Below are 21,777 nucleotides of genomic sequence, written 5' to 3' on the forward strand. Positions count from 1 at the left end.
GTTATTGCAGATATTCAAAGTGTGGCAGAGGAATTCCATCACATTTCCACGGTAGTAAACTGAACTAAGTGGAGCCAATAAGTTTTGAGGAATTATAGATTAGTAACAAACTAAGGAGCTAAAAATGGAATCAGTATCTTGTGATTCTAGTATCACAAAGTTTAATACAAAAATAAAGTTTTAAAGACAAGCCAAAGCTAAACTCAGGATGTCACAGTAGTGTGTCTTCATGAAGCTCCAGGCTTTATTGCACTTTTCCAAATAGCACAGACAGATGGACTCCTTTCTTACATTCATTTATCATTTAATTTAACTAAATATCAAATTAATTTGTTGTAATAATTAATTCTCTGGCTGGATTACAGTATGTCTGGGAGATTAAGATTTACTAAGAGTACCTATGTTAATATACATTTGTTTAAATGTGCCAAGCAGAGGTCTTGGTTCTTCCCAAGGTTTATCCTTTGTCCAACTTTAATATTAGAGCGCTTTTCCTTTACATTGTCACCTTTGGCTTGCTCACTTGGGGGTTGTAAAGCACAATTATTTGTAAAGTTGTTTTGGAGCGGTATGTATTGTGAAAAGTGCTCTACAAATAAATTCTAACTGAATACGAAACGGGACATTGAAGGGAACCGCATAGATTTTGCCAATGAAATACTAGTGCAGTGCTTTCAGGTTGCCTAAAGACTCTATGAAGAAATGTACACCTTCATTGTATTTGGAAAGCTAAAAACGAGTAATCCCAGGTCAAAGGTTAGTGACAGACAGATACCATTGTCCCAACATAGCAGTGCTGTGAACATAAAAACAATGAGAAGCCTGAAAAAGGGCTATAGTATTCAACAGAAACCCTACAAACCCATCTGACCATCCAATAGTTCTAAAAACAATGTACTTTTTAAAATTTGCAGAGAAGAGTCAGACCTTACAAATATTAACCTTTAAAACAGTGAACAGACGTGTTGTTTAATATAAGCAGATGACATTTTTATTCCTTGAATTAAAGGGATAGTCAAAGGATAGTCTCTAATCATTTACTATCCCTTATGCTATCCCAGATGTGTGTGTCTTTTTTCTACAGAACACAAAGATTTTTGGAACAATATCTCAGCTCTGTAGCTCTGCAAGTGAATGATGGCCAGAACTTTGAAGCTCTAAAAAGCACATTGAGGAAGCATAATAGTAGTCCAAATGACTCAAGTGGTTTAATTCATGTCGTCTTAAGCGATCTAATCAATTTTTATTGAGAACAGACCAAGATATAACTCCTTTCTTTGAACATCTTGCCATTGTGGTCTCTAGGCACGATCATAATTTCAAGCTTGGTTACACTTTTCAGAGCTTGACGCATGCACAGAGCACTGGATGGCGCTATGAAGAGTAATCGAACTTCAAATTACGATAGCCAAGGAGACTGCTGATGTCATGATCTATAGTGAAAAACAAGTTATATTTTGGTCTGTTCTCACCCAAAACCAATTAGATTAAACCACTGGAGTCGTATGGATTACTTTTATGCAGCCAATGTGTGCTTTGTGGAGATTAAACATTTTGGTCACCACTCACTTGCATTGTCTGGACCTGCAAACCTGAGATATTCTTCTAAAAATCTTTGTTTGTGTTCAGCAGAAAACAAGAATGTCATATACACCAACAACAGCCTGAAGGTGAGTAAATGATGAGAGAATTTTCATCTAAAGGAACTATTCCTTTAAGCTTAAAGCCACACTTTGTGTCTGTTCCAAAACTTTGTGAGATGCCTCGCTCTCTCCTGCCTATATAGGCAGCTGTCTTCTATGGCAACATCCTTAATGAAATGATGCCTCATAAGAGAGCGATTTGGAACACTCTACATAGTCGGCAGCTCCACGCATCATTCAAATAGCACTCCTCACGTGCAGTGCACGGGACATTCGCAAGTGATTTCAATACAGCTGACGCGAGGGTAATTATGTGATCCTCTAATAAGCATAAATACGCATAGCACACACATTTTGTGTAAAATAGTCAGTTTTGTATCATATTAAACTGTTATTTATCTATAATTTTCAGTATTGAATGGATTATATTTATTATCTAGATTTATCTAGCTTTGTCCGGTACCTTGGATTTACTTTTCCGACGAAGGGTGCATTCTAGGATCACCAACCCAGGGAAGGATACATCTGATACTAACTTAGAATTTGACCAAAACAAGATATCTTAAGAGGCAGCATAATTAAGATACCACACTTCTGGAACAGCCTTTGCGTCGGGAATGCACCTATGATGTCTTAAAATATTGCCTCTAGAGGACACTCCTACTAGAGGCAACATTTCTTCCAAACTTCCTAGGTTAGGAACAGACCATTTGACTTGTTTTGCAGTGGGACAAGTATTACCTGAGGAGGCCTTTGCTGAGTGCTTCTGCAGGAAGTCCAGAGTCTGAGCCAGGGCCTTCTTATTGCAATTAGTTGAGAGCTCTTCCTTACATTCAAAGCACCTGTTGAAGAGATCAAAAAACTGAATGACCATTGAGGTCAAGTTTAAATTTACAATGTCTTTTAGTTTCAAGACTTGATGGTATATTTAGTGATATAAAACTGTTACAGAATCATCTATTTTGTCTTACCAGGCCTTCCATGTACTGAGGCTGATAGTGATACAGTGAGCGTCTGAGTGTTGGGCTTGCTGGTGTTTTGTGGAATGCTGAGATTCTGATTGATTACATCCCTAAAACAGAGAAACACAACAGCAAGTTTATCATATTCTTTCACAAGAAAAAAAAATTACTAAGATCAAGATGTGGACACATATTGTGTACATTTTTGTGTAATTCTGTGCTCCCAAAATATGCTGCGATACAGCCTAAAGGACCCATACATATTCTATGCTGCCCTACAAAGCCAGAGTGCAGTAACTACACCAATATGGAAACTAAGAAAAACTGGCTTCAAAGTTTTTTGGATGTCCAGCCAAATGTGGGTTGTAAAATGTGGATCCTCTGAATCTGTGTAGCATAGTTAAGTCAGATCCATCTTTTACAGGACTGATCATAAGACGATTGGTTTTGGTCATAACTATATCCTTTTTTCCCCCAAAAAATTGTTACTGCATTTTGGCTTTGCGGGGCAGTAAGGGTAATAGACAAAGTATACAGCCTGTATGGGTAAAACATAAGATATCCATTCATAAATCCATCAAATTGAGACAATTTTACCTGGAACCCGCACTTGAGGCACACAAGAATATCATGTGCTCCTGCCGATTCCCCCTCAAACAAATTCCTCTCTTTAACGCATTCAGAGCACACAGACCACAAGCTGCCTGTCACTGCCTTCTTCACCGAGCTGAGGTCCACAGCCCTGCTCACATGCTGGCACGTCAGCACTAGAAGCCAAAAGAACATAATCCATAATCTGAAAGTAAATGCCTAGTGTAATTACTGGGTAACAACATGCATTGGATGCTTCTCTGTGATTTTGTGGTAAGCATCATACCACAAATTACATTAAAACCTTGCCTTACCGCCAACCTCATCGGACGAGTCTTCATCGCGAGGCTTCTTTGGCTTGTTAGACCGCTTGGTCATGTCTGCGGTTTTTAAAGAGAAGGGGTCTTTCAGCCGCATTTGTATCTAGGAAAAAAAGTCACTCACTAAGTAGATCCCAGAGTACAATTTAAACAGCTCATTTAGATGTGAGATTATAGTGTTCTTGAGAGGCCAGACACAGTATTTAAGATAGTTAAACTCATGAATGACCACGAATGACAAAACACCACCACGTGTTTTGCGCACTGTGGTACAGTTTAAGTCAGAAGTTTACATACACTTTTTTACCACTCCACAGATTTAATATTCGCAAACTAAATTACAGTTTTGCCAAGTTGTTTAGGAAATCTACTTTGTGCATGGTGCGATTAATTTATTTCAACAATTGTTTACGGACAGATTGTTTCACATTTAATTGACTATATCACAATTTCAGTGACTCAGAAGTTTACATACACTAAGTTAACTGTGCCTTTAAGCAGCTTGGAAAATTCCAGAAAATGATGTCAAGCCTTTAGACAATTAGCTTCTTAGAGTAGGTGTACTTAATTGGAGAAGTACCTGTGGATGTATTTTAAGGCCTACCTTCAAACTCAGTGCCTCTTTGCTTGACATCATGGGAAAATCAAAAGAAATCAGCCAAGTACTCAGAAAACAACACTGAGACCTCCACAAGTTTGGTTCATCCTTGGGAGCAATTTCCAAATACCTGAATATACTAAGTTCATCTGCACAAACAATAGTACGCAAATAAACACCATGGGATCACGCAGCCATCATAACACTCAGGAAGTAGAGGCATTCTGTCTCCTAAAGTTGAACGTAGTTTGGTGCAAAAAGTGCAAAGCAATCCCAGAACAACAGCAAAGGACCTTGTGAAGATGCTGGAGGAAACAGGTAGACGAGTATCTATATCCACAATAAAACAAGTCCTATATAAACATTACCTGAAAGTCTGCTCAGCAAGGATGAAGCCACTGCTCCAAAATTGCCACAAAACAAAGCAAGACTACAGTTCGCAAGTGCATATAGGGACAAAGATCTTGCTTTCTGGGGAAATGTCCTATCGTCTGATGAAACAAAAATTGAACTGTTCGGACATTATGACCATCATTATGTTTGGAGGAAAAAGGGTGAGGCTTGTAAGCCGAAGAACACCATCCCAACTGTGAAGCATGGGGGGGTGCTTTGATGTAGGAGAGACTGGTGCACTTCACAAAATAGATGAGGTGCATCATGAGGAAGAACAATTATGTGGATATAGTTAAGCAACATCTCAAGACATCAGCCTGGAATTTAAGCCTTGGTCGCAAATGGGTCTTCCAAATGGACGACATACCTCGAAAAGTGTTGCAAAATGGCTCAAGGACAACACAGTCAAGGTATTAAGAATGGCCATCACAAATCCCTGACCTCAATCCCATAAAAAATGTGTGGGCAGGACTGAAAAGAGTGTGTGCGAGCAAGGAGGCCTACAAACCTCAGTTAGACCAGTCTGGAGGAATGGGCCAAAATTCCAGCAACTTATTGTGAGAAGCTTGTGGAAGGCTACCCAAAACATTTGGCACAAGTTAAACAATTTAAAGGCAATGCTACCAAATACTAAACATCTGACCCACTGGGAATGTGATGAAAGAAATTAAAGCTGAAATATATGATTATCTCTATTACTCTGACATTTCACATCCTTGAAATAAAGTAGTGATCCTAACTGACCTAAGACAGCGTTTTAAAAAGGTTTTCTACAATTAAATGTCAGGAATTGTGAAAAACTGAGTTTAAATGTATTTGGCTAAGGTAATGTAAACTTCTGATTTCAACTGTATATACATTAGAAAACACAACAGAGAGTCCTTAGCGACTACAGAATATGACAGATCTGCGTTTAGCTGTGTGACTTTTTACAGCATAATTAGAGACATTTATATTAACAATAAAAACGTTCCATTACTTTTATTGATAATTACAGGTTTTCCACGCCAGCGGGAACCCTAAAAGTTAGAATAATATAGATAATAGCCAATAGCCATGAGTACAACTACTGCAGAAGAGCAAACAAGACTGATACACATGGGCATTGACAGGCCTTTTCTTATCCAGCAATAAACCAGCTAGCTATGTTTACAGTACAGTGATTGAAAAAAAGTAGTTACAAGCTACTCTCAAAAAGTATTTGGCTGAGTTATTAATATTACTCACCCCGGTTATATTTCCTTCCTCTCCAGACACACAACCAAGTGAACGCCAGTTGTCAAGTGGCCAGATGTAACAGCGAGGCTGCTAACTTATATTTTCACTCAAGATTCTAGATACGAAAGATTATCTGTTGATAGTTTGGTTGTTTGAGCCTTCGGAGCTAGCATTTAAACAACTAGGAATCAAATAATCCCAAAATACAGTTCTTAATTTCATAAGCGGAGTTTGTTAGCATAGTTTGTGGCATTTGGTAAGGAACAGAAAGCGCAAGTATCTCGTGGGACACGTGATCACATCCTCTACGACGCACTACGGGTCCTGGTAGGGCATAACCAACTTTGAAAAACTCGTTTCTATATATTTTTATAGTTGTTTTAAAAGTAGCCACTTTTACACATTTCCAAATAGAAATAGGTAATTATTTTATAACGTTGAATAAAAAAGTAAAGCAATAATTATTTATAAACTATTGTAAAGTATGATTTATTGTAAAACCTTGGATCTCTCCTTTAGATTATCCAGTCTATACTATACTATACTATACTATACTATACTATACTATACTATACTATACTATACTATACTATACTATACTATCGTTTAAGTAGATTTTTTTCCTCTTTACACTTTTGGAACTATTTTTTATGTTCTTTATAATACTGAATAAATTATAAAACTTTGTAATACATGTCATGTTTTAACATTCGTCAAATCTATTAGCAAGTAACCTTTATTTAACCAGGACAAAAACTCATTAAGATAAAAAAAATACAAATAAGTAAATAAATAAAGTGTTAACAAGTATTAAGCTGGCAGAGAAATATAGCAAAGGCAAATTCCAATGTGAAATGTTTTAACATGTGCTATCAATTCAGCCAATGGGGGAGCGTGGAAAGTTAGAAGTTTTTTTGTACAGCAAGTTGTTCCAAGCTTCTTCTTCTTCTTCTTTTTTTTTTTTTTCTTTTGTATTGACAAATTGGCTATATAAACACTTATCCTCAATTGCTTGATTTTTAATGACTAAAAATTGATGAAAACTAACATAAAAATTAGGAAACATTTTCCATCTTTAAATCAAATGACTGTACAGCTGGGTGAGACTCTGAGCTTAAACAGGTGCATTGTAAATAAATAACCAATTTTACAGGGTTTGGGAACTCAAAGCAGCGGTGTACCTCACTGGTCCTTAACGTGTTCCGTAGTTTTGCGCATGCGTACGGTACTTGGCAGCTGCAGTCCAGCTACGTAAATCTCCGGTTTCACTCAGTCACACTACGTTTTTGTCAATATTTACTTACAAAACAAAGAAAAGGAGACCTCGCTACTTTGCAGCTTTTAGAAACTAAATTCCGAGCATGTCGTTACATGTGTACTCTCGACTGATGAGGAGTATTCCCCGCGTATTAGCGAGCAGAAATGTCGTTCCTGTCACAAGACAACCGACAACGGAATGCTGGACACATTTACGATGCTTACAGCGTGAGTGTTTCAACCATGTATATGTACTTTTCACTGTTGAATGTAATATGTCGTGTTTGTCATTGATAGATCAGTTAAAATCACGGCGGAATTTGCATTTACAATGCACATCTTCCAACTTCATATATATATATATATATATATATATATATATATATATATATATATATATATATATTTGATTTGTCTCAAACAAATGGCTAGTAAAATATAAGTCTTTCTCATACATTTTGAAAAGTGTGTGCTGTACAAGTTGTTCTAAACGTTTGTGAGCGTATACATCTTTCTAAAGTGCCAAAATGTAGACTTTTCATTACTTCTAAAGACGCATCAATGTTGCAGAAGAGCGGCCCCTGTCGGTCAAGTGTTTGTATTATCTTTCAGAGACCCGTGTCATTCGTTATGAGGGTGGTGTATTGCGAAATTTCAGCTCATCAAACCAGCCTTCAATAGACGTGTGCTATGAGCAGCTTAAAAAACTGCTGGTGTCCCGATCTGGTGTGGTTATAGACGTCCGTGAGCCGTGGGAACTCCGAGAGTACGGGAACATCCCTGGGTCCATTAACGTACCACGTAAGTCAGTGCTTCCTGCTTTCCAAGTCCTCCTGATGATGTACTTGCTATTTAAAGGGATAGTTCACCAAAATAAAAATTCTGTCATAATTTATCCACCTTTAATGTTGTTCCAAATCCTTATTACATTCTTCTGTGGGACACCAAAAGAGATGTTCAGCAGAATGTTAGGGACTGACAGCTTCAAGTCACCATTCACTTTCATTGTAAGAAAAAAAAAAGAAAAAGTTATACAGGTTTGGAATAACATGAGGGTGAGTAAGTGCTGATTGTATTTCTTTCTTCCTTTCTGAATGCACCATCCTGTTTTGTCTTATCTACAGTGGGACAGGTGAATGGAGCTCTTCAACTCAAGCCTGAAGAGTTTAAGGAGAAATTTGGTGGAGAGATGCCAAAACACTCTCAAAATATTGTGTTCACCTGCCTAGCTGGTATAAGAAGCAAAACGGCCCTAGATACTGCAGTGTCTTTAGGATACATCAAGTGAGTGGTTATGCTTATGAGTACATTTTCTTTGCCTCGACACACAGTTTCATTTATGAGAGAAGAGTTTCCCAGTTTCATTTCCCAAAGCACTAGGTAGTACTTTAGTAGTACTTAATCTGTGAGATGTGGTTCCCAAAAGGATCATTATCTAAGTAGTTTGTAAAAACTTTAGTAAATTAACGAGAGTTTTGAACCTGTCTTAAGTCCATTAAGTGCAACTTAAACATATCTTTCTGGCATCTTTCACAGTTTATCAAAAGACAATGGAACATATTATAAATTGTATTAATATATTTAGATGATTGGAAAGCCATTGTAAACTATTTCAGAAAGACGATGTGTTCTTGTTAAACAGATTATTTAAGAAGACATATGTGACTGCAGTTTAAAACTTAGATGAATATGCCTAAATAAATAATTAAAATATGGTTAAAGGAGATTAGAGTGAGAGTGTGCCATGAAAGATTCCCCCTCTCTCTCTTCCTCCTCTTCTTCCTTCCTCCCATGGCTGGTTTACATCTGCTCACCTAGTCTTTTTATAGCCTATAGGTTTTTTATAAGGCAGTAACAAAGTAATTCAATGCTGATGTCATTTTAATCCTGTTCTGTGTGCATTTGTTTAGTTTCCAGCCAAAGTGACAACACTTTAGGCTATGTGAGAGCCCCTTAAGATTCACATTACATGCATCCATCGTCACTTTCATTAGTCTCTATGATTGCATCATTATTTGTTTAATTAATTTCTGTAATAGTTAATACATTCCGGTGCCTCGACAAGATTACAAACTACTTCCATGTTTGTTTGTATTTGCACATTATTTTCATGTTGAGAAGACAAACACCTAGACCTACTGGCCATGGCGAAAGTGATCAGCACCAATTTGTACTGGGTAGCTCCCATAACAAAGCAGTTAAGCTCTACTTTATAATGAGCAATCTACGTGCTGGTTTGGGAAACAGGTGTTACTCCATCGTAAAATAAAGAGCAACGTCAGTTAAGATGATTGTAAAAGTTTAAGTTGCAACGTTATTGGGGAAACCAGACCTGGTCAATTAAAACAATTGTAAAATGTGTTGAATGAATTTTTCACTACAAAATAACAAGGGAAAGACAACTTTTCAATAGCAATGACAATAAACTGATACATTATTTAATTGGACATTAACTTATTAAAGAAGCAAAGGGCCTGCCTTGAGCTTATTCAAAAGGATTTTAATAGCATATAAACTATGAGTTTTCCCTCTTCAAGTTTGATACTCACTTTGTAATGTTCTTTTTTTATGGCCTCAGTTGTCTAATTGTCTTCTCCTCACTGCAGCGTCCAGCATTATCCAGGTGGATGGAAAGATTGGTCAGAACGTGAAATAATACAAACCAAAAGGTGATCCTCACATTGATCTTCACATGGTAACACTGTGACAGGAATTAAATTGACTTGTGTTACCATTTTTTTATCATTGACAGAGCCAGAACATGCCATAAAGATAGAATAATTCAGTAGTTTTGACAGAAAATAAAGGAATGGTGTAGTTAAATGTTAATCTTGAAAAGATGCAATTATATGATGTGAGCAGTCTGCATTCTATGCAAACATTTCATTTGATGTATGTATTCAAAGGGCTACTGGTTTTTGTGATGTAGTCAATGAGATTTTATCCCATGATTTATGGACTCAGTTTAGCACTGTGTACATTTCAAAGAATCATATGAAGAATTGTCTTTTTATGTTGTATTCTTGAAAATAAAACTTTGATGCTACATTGTGCTTATCTGAAAAGACATTATATCAGATTTTTTTTCCTTTCAAAAAATTATTGTGTGTATCCAAATACTAAGGTTAGGGATTTGAACAAACTCCTGAGTTTCAAACTTCTGTGCATAACTCATCGTAATGTTACCTCAAATCATGCAGCTTGTTGAGTGGTGGTGGCGTAGTGGGCTAAAGCACATAACTGGTAATCAGAAGGTCGCTGGTTCGATCCCCACAGCCACCACCATTGTGTCCTTGAGCAAGGCACTTAACTCCAGGTTGCTCCGGGGGGATTGTCCCTGTAATAAGTGCACTGTAAGTCGCTTTGGATAAAAGCGTCTGCCAAATGCATAAATGTAAATGTTGTTGAGGATTGAGGTTTGATATTGTTTTTCTAAGTGACCAAATTTAGGATTTTCACCTGAGGAAAGAGAAAACTTACAAAAACAAAATTACAGTCTTGAGGGTCATAGAGGGTGAGTTATTTTGCATTAAGACCTCAGAATATCATAGATACATGAAAGAACTTCAAACTTCCAAGTTTTGTACAGGCAGGCACCGTTCACATTTTCTCATTTTCTTTTCTAGTCTTGTATGAACTAAATGTTACACAGTTTGGTGAGATAAAACTGAGACATTTACCATTTAAGACTATATGCTTTAGATGATAGATTCTGTGCAAATAGATCCATTGGGAAAAAAAATTCTATAGATGAAGTACAGTTATAGGACTAGTCTTTGATTAAGAAGCTCATTTTGTTAATTGTTGCAACATTGAATGCATTTATTGTAAAGCTCATTGATTAATTATGTACCAAGCTTAAATATTTATCTTTTTGTATGTTTAACAATTTCAACCCTATAAATAACAAGCCCTTTGTCTGCAATACATCATCTGGTTGGCACTTTGTGTGCTTTTGTTATTGGCTTATGCAAATTCCAGTGTTGTATGTGACTAATGACAACAAGAGCTCTACAATAGGAGGTTAGTCTTCGAGGGGGTATATGTGCCATAAACATGAATGGATGTGATATAAAGTCCCGTCTCTCACTGAAAAAATTTGAAATATAAATATTATTTTTATTTTAACTGAGCGAAGTTCTAACCTAATCAACTTGAGCAGAAGTAGAAATGGACATAAATAACAGTGTCTTAAGCTTGCTGATAAAGACACTAGTGTATTTACCAGTGTTGTATTGTTTTTCTGTGTGAGCACCGCTACAGGGATGAATAAGATATGAGTAAAAAGTGGCTAAATTGTTTAAGATAATTTAGTCACTTTTCACATCTCAGAGAGACACAGACCCTGCCCTCATACCACATGTCTGGCAAAATCTGAAAATAATCTCATTAACCAGATTTGCCAAAAAATACTGTCCTAAAAATTACTTTGAATTGCAACAGTATTCTGTAAAGGGGAAAGTGGTGGCTCAGCGGTTAAGGCTCTGGGTTACTGACTAAAAGGTTGGGGGTTAAAGCCTGCATTTTTTTGACAACAACTGCATTTCATTGGCTCTGCATGTGCACAATGACAATAAGGTTTAATCTTAGTCTTAAAGACAAAAGATGGGAACATAGTCTGGTTTGACTAAATAACCTTGAAGAAATAAACTCATATTATAATTGTGAATCTTTAGAACCCTATTAAAGAGTCTGAAGATAGGACTACTGTAATTACCACTCACATCCTTTAGTTATCTAAGCGTGAAGCCCAGACAGGCCATTGTAAAACATTATGTTTAATTCCCTTTGCATTGCTCCTTTTTACACTTACCTCCATCTAAATAGGGACCAGATTAATGTCTATTAATATCACATCTCTCAGACTGACCCCATGACATTATTCCTTGGCCTGTCTAGAAGCATGTGTAATTAAAATCCCTTCATATCAAACCAGATCACATCATAGATGCACCTACAGACTTATGGACCTTTGCTGCCTTATAATTTCACTCCATTCAGCAGCTCTCAAGACCCTGGCAGATGTTTGAGTGACAGGCTAATTTCAACTCAATCTCAACATTCCAAAAGGGTTGTCTAATGTTTGGGGCTGAGTATAAGAAGCCTGGACCTCTAGGAAAAAGTGTGGATTTGTGAGCAGCTTGCGAGAGGAACCTTGAGGAACATCAACGCAGCAAGGCCTATGAGTTAAAGAACTGAACCCAGCTACAGTCCCATAATTAGTCGCAGCCCTGAAAGGATCTCATCCTACCGCCGCTATTTTGAGGATACCAGCACCTCTTCTTTCCAGGTTAGGGTAAGCAGCCTCTCTCATGTCAGAAGGGATATAGGGAGCTTCTTTTCAGCCAGCTATTCCTGTACGCAGCAGTATGGCACTGGGCCGAAGGACTAGCTCATCCTCACACTTCCGGCACCTCATGACTGGGTAAGCACCACCCATCCTGTCTGTTTGGAAGCACTGTTAATGACACTGTGTGCCTCTCAAAAATATATATCAGTGGAACAATGCAGAACATCATACACAGGAAAGTTTAGACTATGTACAAAATTCTAAAGCTATGGAAGATGAATGAATGATTTGTTGATTCTTCTGCTTAAAGAGATATTTCACCCCAAAATAAAAATGATTTCATTACTTATTCATCCTCATTTTGTTCCAAAAACTGTATGATTTCCTTTCCTCCATGGAACACAAAAGAAGATGTAAGTTAGCTTCAGTCACCATTCACATTGTATGGGGAAAAAAAATTGCATTTGAAAGTGAATGGGAACAGTATGAAAACGTAATGACAGTATGAACAATAATGAAAAGAAGCCAAATTTGACACCAGATAAATCTTAATTTTACAGTTAAAAAAAACATAAGTCAAGCAGTGGCAGATGAATAGATGTGGCAAAATTTGGAACACTTAAATAATAAATAAATAAATAAATATAAATATTAAATGAAAGAATAAGCTTGTGGTCTATAATACACCGTTTTAATTCCGGTTATTTAACCTCTTTTTCTTCATGTTCATTTTATGATTTTATAACAGCCCCTAATACAAAATTAAGATGATTGCTGTAAATGAATAGGAGGTTGCTAATCTGCAAATAATTGTTTAACAAATTGTAAACTGACTTTAGTTATTTTTTTATTGTTCCAAATTGAATTATTCATTAAAAATTATTTAGATGTGTTTATTTGTTGGGACACCCTTTTTTTTCATTTGTGTTATTGTTGCTTTAGAAATCACATGCAGCCTCTGAGAGGCGCAAGTAAGGCTAATAAAACAAAAGTGACAAATAGATCCATCTTCCTTGAAATTTTCCTTGACATCCACTTTACAGTTGGTCGCATGGAAATTATATTATATTATATTATATTATATATATATATATATATATATATATATATATATATATATATATATATATATATATATATATATATATATAAGAATGCAGGCAGAAGAGGTTGAACATACATTCTTCTTCTGCCATTATATTCCCTTGCACTGTATCTAACATATTTGTTTTTAAATTTGCACTACCTAGTGTGGGTGTGTGTGTGTGTGTGTGTGTGTGTGTGTGTGTGTGTGTGTGTGTGTGTGGTGTGTGTGTTAGTCTTATTTTGTATCCATATACTTTATTTTCTATTAAATTTTTATTTTAGTTTTTAGTTTTCAATTCTGTTTTATTATTATTACATTACAGTACCTATTATTATTATTACAGTAATATGATATTTACTGTAAAAGAACACTGTAATTACTTAAGAATGTATAATTTCTTTTTATTTATTTTTTCATTCTTAAGTAATTACAGTGTCGGAATGGGGGCCATTTATGTGAGTAGAAGGGGTCCAGAGGTCGACCTCGACCAAGCTGCTGCAGAGAACCGTGAATTCCTCAACACACGAACCAGTGACGGACAGAGATGGTCTTGCTCAACGATCGACTGCCAGCATACATTGAAAAGGCAAGCTGACATGATGCCTTTCATTGCTTCATTGTTGAGCTGACATGATGTGTTGCAATTTGCAACCCTGGATAAACCTAAATGATGAGAACATAACGGCACGACTTTATACATTATCTAGGCTATGTCACACATCTAAGTAAGCCTTTACATAGGCTAATTAATCGCAATAGGCGAAAAGAACTTGGCTATTTTCAAGTTAGTGTGTTTCAACTACAACATGAAAGGTGTAAAGTGACGAGGACAGCGAAATCATTATAGAAAAAATGCATAAAGATGTGTTCAGTATATAACCCTATTTAAAACAACTCCCATTTTCAGAGCTCTCTTTGACCGAATTTGTCTGATTTGGACACGCTTGGCTGGGTGTGGAAATGCCACTGCTGGCTCAGGAAATAAAGCGAATTATTTGCACTTCTGTGGGCAGAGGCTATAGAGCAAGCAGAGAATTTGCACATAACATGTATTGTGTTTATTATCTGTCGGAAAAAGGTCCGATCCCTGGAGCAGCAAAACAAATTGTTAGAGACGGAAATCGAGGCCCTCCAGAATCGATTCTTGAAGCCCACAGGGCCTCCGCTTGTTGTCCGAGGAGCAACTCAAGGAACTGAAGAGGCTGACTGTCCAAATGAGAGTGCAGCGGGTAGCGATAATTTGAATATATCTTTTTACAGATCTGAAACATCAGACTATATTTTAAAATAAAATATAAGATACGAAGTCGGCTATTTACTGTAGTCAAATAATATTCTCCCACCAGTCTTTCAATCAAGGAATTTTATAGGCGATGTTAAACTATTTCAAGATTCAAAATGTTTGTCATATGTTGTGCAGTTTTCTGAAATGCGTGATCGTTCGAGTTAAAGAGGGGAAATATAGTCTATTAAGTCTAGTATTTAACAATAGGCCTACCTCCTTTTATTTTTAAGGACCTTGCTATGCTGCAAAAGATGCTATGCCGGGTCAGGAGATTTTGAAGGTTAAATATGAAGATTCCTAGATGAGGAAAAAAGCCGAACTTGACATTGAAGCTTTCCGTCCGGTATAGTTGCTATCATGGCGTCTTATAACATTTGCCATCATCAGGAAAAAGTAATGGTATGATAGCCTGCTGCCACTTTGGACATATTTTACCGTCTCCTCAGGATGTGGAGGCAGCCACCTCGGCGCGCATTGCTTTGGAGAAACAGCGGGAAAACTTGGAAGTGGAACTTGAATTCCTCCAAAGAGTAGGCCTACAAGAATAGGTAATTAATGTGCTAAATTGATTTTTCTTCCTTATTAAAAACATTTAAAAATCCATATTTGACATTTAACGTTCTCAGGAAATCGACGATCTTATGAAACACATTTCCGCAGCCCATGCCACAGCCTCGCGCACAACCTTCCCGACCTCTCAGCCGCTCTCAAGCAGATCCAACACCAGTATGATTATAACGCCGCTAAGAATTTACAAGTGGGGTGCATAGCATAGCCTATTTTTGTTGTCATTCAAATTTATAAGGGAAAACTAATTTTAAGTTTAGACTTTTATGTTGCAATAATTGCAAAACATTTTCTCTAGGAAATGGATATCTGGTACAAAATTAAATTCAACGACCTCAACAACAATTCGACAAAACATGTGGACAAGGTAAGAAGCGTCAGAGAGGAAATTGTCACTGCAAAGAAGTAAGTTTTAAGTATGTTCCTTGAACACATGTTTAGTTAAGTCTAAGGGAAACAAATGATGGAAAGATTATTATTATTTTATTGAATAACATTTTTACTATATACAGTATGTATCTATTCTCTCTCTCTCTCTCTCTCTCTCTCTCTCTCTCTCTCTCTCTCTCTCTCTCTCTCTCTCTCTATATATATATATATACATATAACAATAATATTACAGCATTTATTAATCTTTTTATGTTAGTTTATACATACAACTGTTCAATGTTAGTTCATAATGCATTAAATAATGTTAACAAATAGCCTACGACTTTTAATAAAAAAAAAAAAGGTATCATATGTTGAAACCAACCAAGATTAATAGATGCTGTAAAAGTATTGTTTTTTGTTAGCTATTGTTAACTAATGTAGTTAACTAATGTTAACAAATGGAACTTTCTGCCCTCCAGATTGATCTGAAATCTTCCAAGGAAAGGACAGGTCTGCTTCTGCATGAATACCAAGAGCTGCTGAATGTTAAGATGGGCCTTGAGATTGAAATGACCACATACAGGTAAACTTGCACAGCCCAGGGCTTTTAACAATTTAATGAATATGATAAAATTAATAAAACAATTTGAAACTTAAAGAAATACAACAGACTCAACTAGCACTGTATGTACACTTTCTGTATATATAAAAAATACAAAAATCTAATAATTTCAACACATATACAGTTATCTTAATCCTTTCTCCTTAACGGATGCCCACAGGAAGCTTATTGAGGGTGAGGACTCTCGACTGACTACCATGGTGCAGAGCATGCAGACCATGTTCCATATGAGTGGAAGCATGAGCATCTACAGTGCTGGAACCGCTGATGTTGCAGGTGCTATGGGTGCAGGAACTGGTAATGGAATGGATAGAGGTCTTGGCGAAGGTCTTGGTGAAGGCTTCTCTTGGGGAGTTGGGGGCCCAGGCACCACAGTTGAATACACTCAAGAGCAGGCTGTGGAGAGGACTGTACTCATCAGGTAACATTACAATTAAGCATGTTAGAATCATGGCCTAGTGGTTGGAGCATATCCTCTGAAAATCAAGGAGTGTATCTTTAAAGTTTGAGATAAAAGAAGTGTAATATTTATATTTTTGGGTTCCACTTGTGTTTTCCCTCAGAACAGTTAAAACAGAGGATGACACACTGGAGAGCAACACACAGTAGAGATCTTATTCCATCTCTGGAGCAGCAGATAATGAAGAGTAATGGTGTTTCCTACTCACCCTTCAGATCACATTGTGTCCAATGTCCATGTGCCTTACAAACTAAGCTTGTGTCTTACATTACAAGAACTGGAAATAAAGCTTTCAGCATCACATATTTTTGAGGTTTAGTTTTATCCATTGTTTGCATCTGTTTAAGATATTTTTTATCTTAAACTTTATAAAAATCCACAAATGTAAACATATAACTCATCTGTCCAATAGGAAAACATTTATTCAACTTTCAAAAAGATGCAAACGTACATACAGATCCTGCGTTTTCCCATAATAAACAAGTGTATGGTGCAGGCACCCTGTGAATGTGCAGACAGTGAAGAAGGAATTGGAACTGTTTGGAAAACAACTTAAAATACAGGCAGGGAGTGTGAGTGTGTCACTCCAGGCTTAGTCTATCACCTTGAATATTTGGCCAATGAGGAACACCAACCCATTATTTACACATCACTGCCACAAAGTGAAGCCACACTCACTGTATGGCCCCATTCTATCCAAATCTTACGTCTTCATCATCTGCATCTAATCCATTTGATCAGCTCCCACTGGAATATGTCAAGCTGCAAGGTGAGATGTGCACTAAAGGACATGAGCATAAAACTACATAAGATGTACATTATCAGTAAAAGAAGCATCTGGCTCACAAAGTACTGACGTCTGGTGGTGGTGGCATAGTGGGCTAAAGTACTAAACTATTAAGTAGAAGGTCGCTGGTTCGATCCCCACAGCCACCACCATCGTGTCCTTGAGTAAGGCACTTAACTCCAGGTTGCTCCGAGGGGGGTTGTCCCATGTAGTAAGTCGCTTTGAATAAAAGCGTCTGCCAAATGCATAAAGGTAAATGTAGATGCAAAAAAAAAAAACTGTAAAGCATTGAATGTGGTGTTGACATTGCCACACTTATTGCTATTTATTACATTTCACATAATAACATATTTTGTTCTTTTTAAACATAATTGTGTCTGTTAATTGAAATGTCTTGTTTTCATGATGATAACCTATTTTCTCAAAATAAATTATCCTGTTCATTTATCAATGATAAACATGAAAGCATTTGTCAGTATTGCATGTCAGTACTAAATTGATTGAAATGCTGTTATTACAAGTCAAAATAAATATCAGATCATGATTCTGATCCAAAGCACTGACAAGACAACTTTAAACTACACTCCATACATGTGGCAACAAAAACACAAACATCCACACAAGCACGAACGGGCACTTTTGCCAGAACATATGCATCAAAGCGAGGAAGTATATATATATTCAATATATATATACTGAATGATATAAATATATACTGAATGATGCATATATTATATTGAAGCAAGCCTACAGTGACAAGAGACGGAATGACTCATTGACATCTTTTCGGCTTTGTGTGAATCTTACTGCAGGAATAAACAAAGGTATACCAGTCGCACTGCAAATCAAGAGAAATAGCATTTAATTAATTTAAATATGGACAAAACGTTATAAGAATTCATGGTTAAATATTAGAATTGAAAGAATCATGCACCATCTAGGATTAGGTTTATACAAGCCTTTTTTTTTTTGTTTGTTTGTTCTGGAGCAAAGGGGATAACGCCGGATTAAGACTTTAAAACGGCTACCAATTCATTTAGCCGTTAATCTCCGTCTAAACATGATATTGCATTGCAAGATCATTTCATATTAATTAGGACTACTATGATTAATCTATGCTTAAGAATCACATTTTAATAATAATAATAATAATAATAATATGCTATTATTATTATTATTGTTCTTCTTCTTCTTAATAATAATAATAATAATAATAATAATCATAATAATAATCATAATATGATAACTTAATATGTTCTTTTAGATCCAGTACTGTGGATCTGACAGCACAGTGCATTTGGGTCTTGAACTGATTGGGTTAATCAATAGTCTCTCATTACTATTCTGGATATGGTCATCATTTCCACAAATACATCCCACCCGATACGGAAGCTCAGTTATTGTTTCTTCAGAGAAATACACCGGACATTATGGAATCCCAGAAATGTCAATCCTGGCCATTAATGAGCGGACTAGAGACAGTTTTCAGTGATTTCATATGATTAGTGTGTCTTTTGCGTCGTGTAATGCGCATCCCGAGCTATGCGTTTTAAAGTTCGTGATATGCATTACTGGATGATACAAATAAATTGCCTCATAAGCAGGGTAGGCTACATGCATTATCAATATAATTAGCTGGCGTTTGAGTGAGTGATTATATGACCTTCACCTTTTTAACGACGGGAGCTATCCAGGGTCCTGTCAGGCCTACAATAGCATGTAATGCTGTGGGGTGCAAATTGAAATCCTTCATTACAGTATATTACAATCAAAGCGCAAATGTAACTCTTCTTTCCTTTTCTTTCTTTCTTAATTTACTTGCTATCTATCTATCTATCTATCTATCTATCTATCTATCTATCTATCTATCTATCTATCTATCTATCTATCTATCTATCTATCTATCTATCTATCTGTCTGTCTGTCTGTCTGTCTGTCTGTCTGTCTGTCTGTCTATCCATCCATCCATCCATCCATCCATCCATCCATCATCTTCATACACATATCCTTATTTAAATGTAAAAAAGCATCCTTCAAAAAACTCGAAAATACCACGTGTAATGGCTGACCAAAAATCAATATACTATGCCATTTTCTATGTGATAAATCATTAGGATATTCAGTGAAACTCTTGTAATACCACTCTTTGTTGATACACTTTTAAAAGTGTTTTGTTTTTATGTTTTTGAGACTGAATTAACGAGGGAACGCCGTCAATGGAATAACTAATGATCTGTCTGTACATGCCATCACACAAAAGTCCCCCAGCCTTTTTTCCCAGCGTCCACTCAAATGATCTGAGGATCAAAAGGGGTAAAAGTTAACGCTCTCTGAAACCTGAGAAATTCTGTCACTTTCTGCATATGGTTTTAGTGCCTTAATCCCAATTAGGCCCGGCTGACACACAGAGCTATTCACTGAAGACCGTCCCTGCATACATTTGCCTAAAAATGAACCTCACAAATAGAGCTCGCAGTAAATGCGTTCGAAGGCAGAGAGAATCGGATAGACTAAAGGTGCATTCTTACGCGTTTGGGTGAAAAAGGGTATGAATTTATAAAGTACACCGAAACATTTCAATTCAGACAAGTTTACACCCTATTATACGGACCTTTTCAGTGGGGACAAGAGCGTCAAAGTTGGGGAAATTCGGTTCAAAAGGCAGAGATAACTTTGTTCAGGCTTTGAATGCTGAAACGAAGCAGCCCCCTTCCCTTTGAGAGCATTTAAGAATGTGAGCACGCATGAACAGAGTCGAATCAGTGGCCACTTATCTCGCCACTTTCTAATGCGACTTTGAATATTAGTCTGGGTTAAAATCCCAATCATGTCATCTGGTGGGACTCCCATACAAGCATAATTACTATTCAATCGCGTCACTAATGTCCCACCCGTATCCCCTATCTGCGACGCAGCTGGTCTGTCCTTTGTAAAGCTTGCACTTTCCCGCAGCAACTGTGAGTAGGTTAAGCGCATTAAAATAGGCATGCTAAATTGTTATTTTTAACCTAACATATTCAACTATGTTAAAAAAATCTTAATTTTATAACCTTGACTTTTTGCAACGCAATAGCCTTTATTATAGGCATACTCGACTTTCAAATGTTTGAACTTGATGTACAGTCCACAAATAAATAATAATAATAATAATAATAATAATAAAATACGACGACGTGATCGTTGCATTCCCACAGCCACGGGGACATTTTAGGGGAAACAGAAAAAGAAAGTAAGCTTTGTCTATTACAGGACTTGTATGGCAAAGAGTTTATAGTTGGCGTAAAAAACAATTCTATAGAGCTTGGGCATTGTGGACTGTTCAGATAGAGTGGTGAACCCTTGGCACTCAAGCAAAGTTTGGACGCATGAATGGAATCCCCTGGTGGGACATTGCTCCTTTTAACCGCAGTTCTTCACACACTCGCTGTTACCCTACATCGATGCTTCATTATGTGGCAACATGTTAAATCAAATCCCGCATTTAGCACATTGTAATGCTGAGACCCTGAGAAAATACTCTCACCACCTGACCAAACCTTTCTCCGAATCTCACAATCCGATCTTTTTTCCCCATAATGGAACGCGTAAAAAAGTTCTGGAATGCTCCGCTTGGGTCCACAATATTGTTCCGAAATTAAGCTGCTACCATGTAATTAATTTGCTATTTAAAAGACACCGGACAATGCGACCGTTCAAGGTTTCATTTAATTTTCCATCCCATTTGCTCTGAACACTACTTTTTCGGAGTTTTTGACCGCTCACCGTGCTCCAATGAGCGCTTTTGGCATGACTTTCACTCCTGCTTTTACCAGTTAAAAGAGCAGGAAAAATAAACGTCCCCATTTCCGCCTTTGTGCACAATTTATTAGTGGGACAACGTCGACTTCAAGACACAAGACACGAATGAGAATCGGCCCGGCTGGTGTAAGCGCTGTAGAGGCCGGACCCGCTGTTGCAGAGCGGATGGGAACCAGTCACAAATGGCAACATTAATAAATAACCCACCACACAGCCGGCCTATGCATGCGCCTATTCAAAAATTGTTCGCGTGTCGTTCACGCTCTTTGACTCATTAAGGAGCCCAAAGAGAGGGCACCGAGAAAGGACCAGTGGGGTACCTTTTCCAACAGAAAGAGATACCATCCCAGATTCTCCAGTTACAGCGGTGTGTCATCGCTGAATCGATAGGGCAAAGGTTAGCAGGACATGTTCATGGCTTAAATGTATCGCCCACAAATTCTTGTTTCTTTCCTGCCCTCTGTTCAGTCATTGATAACCACGATCAAAGGGGTCAAATTGAGTTTTAAAACGAGTGGTAACAATTC

At 37.0% G+C, this 21,777-nt stretch overlaps 2 protein-coding genes and 1 pseudogene across 4 annotated transcripts in view; 2 read left to right on the forward strand and 1 right to left on the reverse strand.

The window, feature by feature from the left end:
* LOC127658237 (ubiquitin carboxyl-terminal hydrolase 45) overlaps nt 1–6,016 on the reverse strand; it is a 63,274-nt gene extending 57,258 nt beyond the window's left edge. For all 3 annotated transcript variants that reach the window (XM_052147429.1, XM_052147428.1, XM_052147430.1), the window contains exons 1-5: nt 5,735–6,016; nt 3,511–3,619; nt 3,203–3,372; nt 2,615–2,715; nt 2,385–2,485 (exon numbers count right to left, since the gene is read on the reverse strand). In XM_052147429.1, coding sequence (XP_052003389.1) covers nt 2,385–2,485; nt 2,615–2,715; nt 3,203–3,372; nt 3,511–3,613 — 475 coding nt within the window. In that variant the 5' untranslated portion in view covers nt 3,614–3,619; nt 5,735–6,016. The remainder of the gene's footprint in view (nt 1–2,384; nt 2,486–2,614; nt 2,716–3,202; nt 3,373–3,510; nt 3,620–5,734) is intronic.
* Nucleotides 6,017–6,955: 939 nt separating this feature from the next.
* On the forward strand, nt 6,956–10,914 carry tstd3 (thiosulfate sulfurtransferase like domain containing 3). The gene is made up of 4 exons (XM_052147343.1): nt 6,956–7,210; nt 7,595–7,783; nt 8,107–8,266; nt 9,589–10,914. The coding sequence occupies exons 1-4, from the start codon at nt 7,087–7,089 to the stop codon at nt 9,653–9,655; spliced, it is 540 nt and encodes a 179-aa protein (XP_052003303.1). The 5' UTR covers nt 6,956–7,086; the 3' UTR covers nt 9,656–10,914.
* Nucleotides 10,915–13,799: 2,885 nt separating this feature from the next.
* On the forward strand, nt 13,800–16,856 carry LOC127657675 (desmin-like; annotated as a pseudogene).
* The last annotated feature ends 4,921 nt before the right edge of the window (nt 16,857–21,777 follow it).

This window comes from Xyrauchen texanus, chromosome 17, assembly GCF_025860055.1.
Source record: "Xyrauchen texanus isolate HMW12.3.18 chromosome 17, RBS_HiC_50CHRs, whole genome shotgun sequence".
Taxonomy (NCBI): Eukaryota; Metazoa; Chordata; class Actinopteri; order Cypriniformes; family Catostomidae; genus Xyrauchen; species Xyrauchen texanus.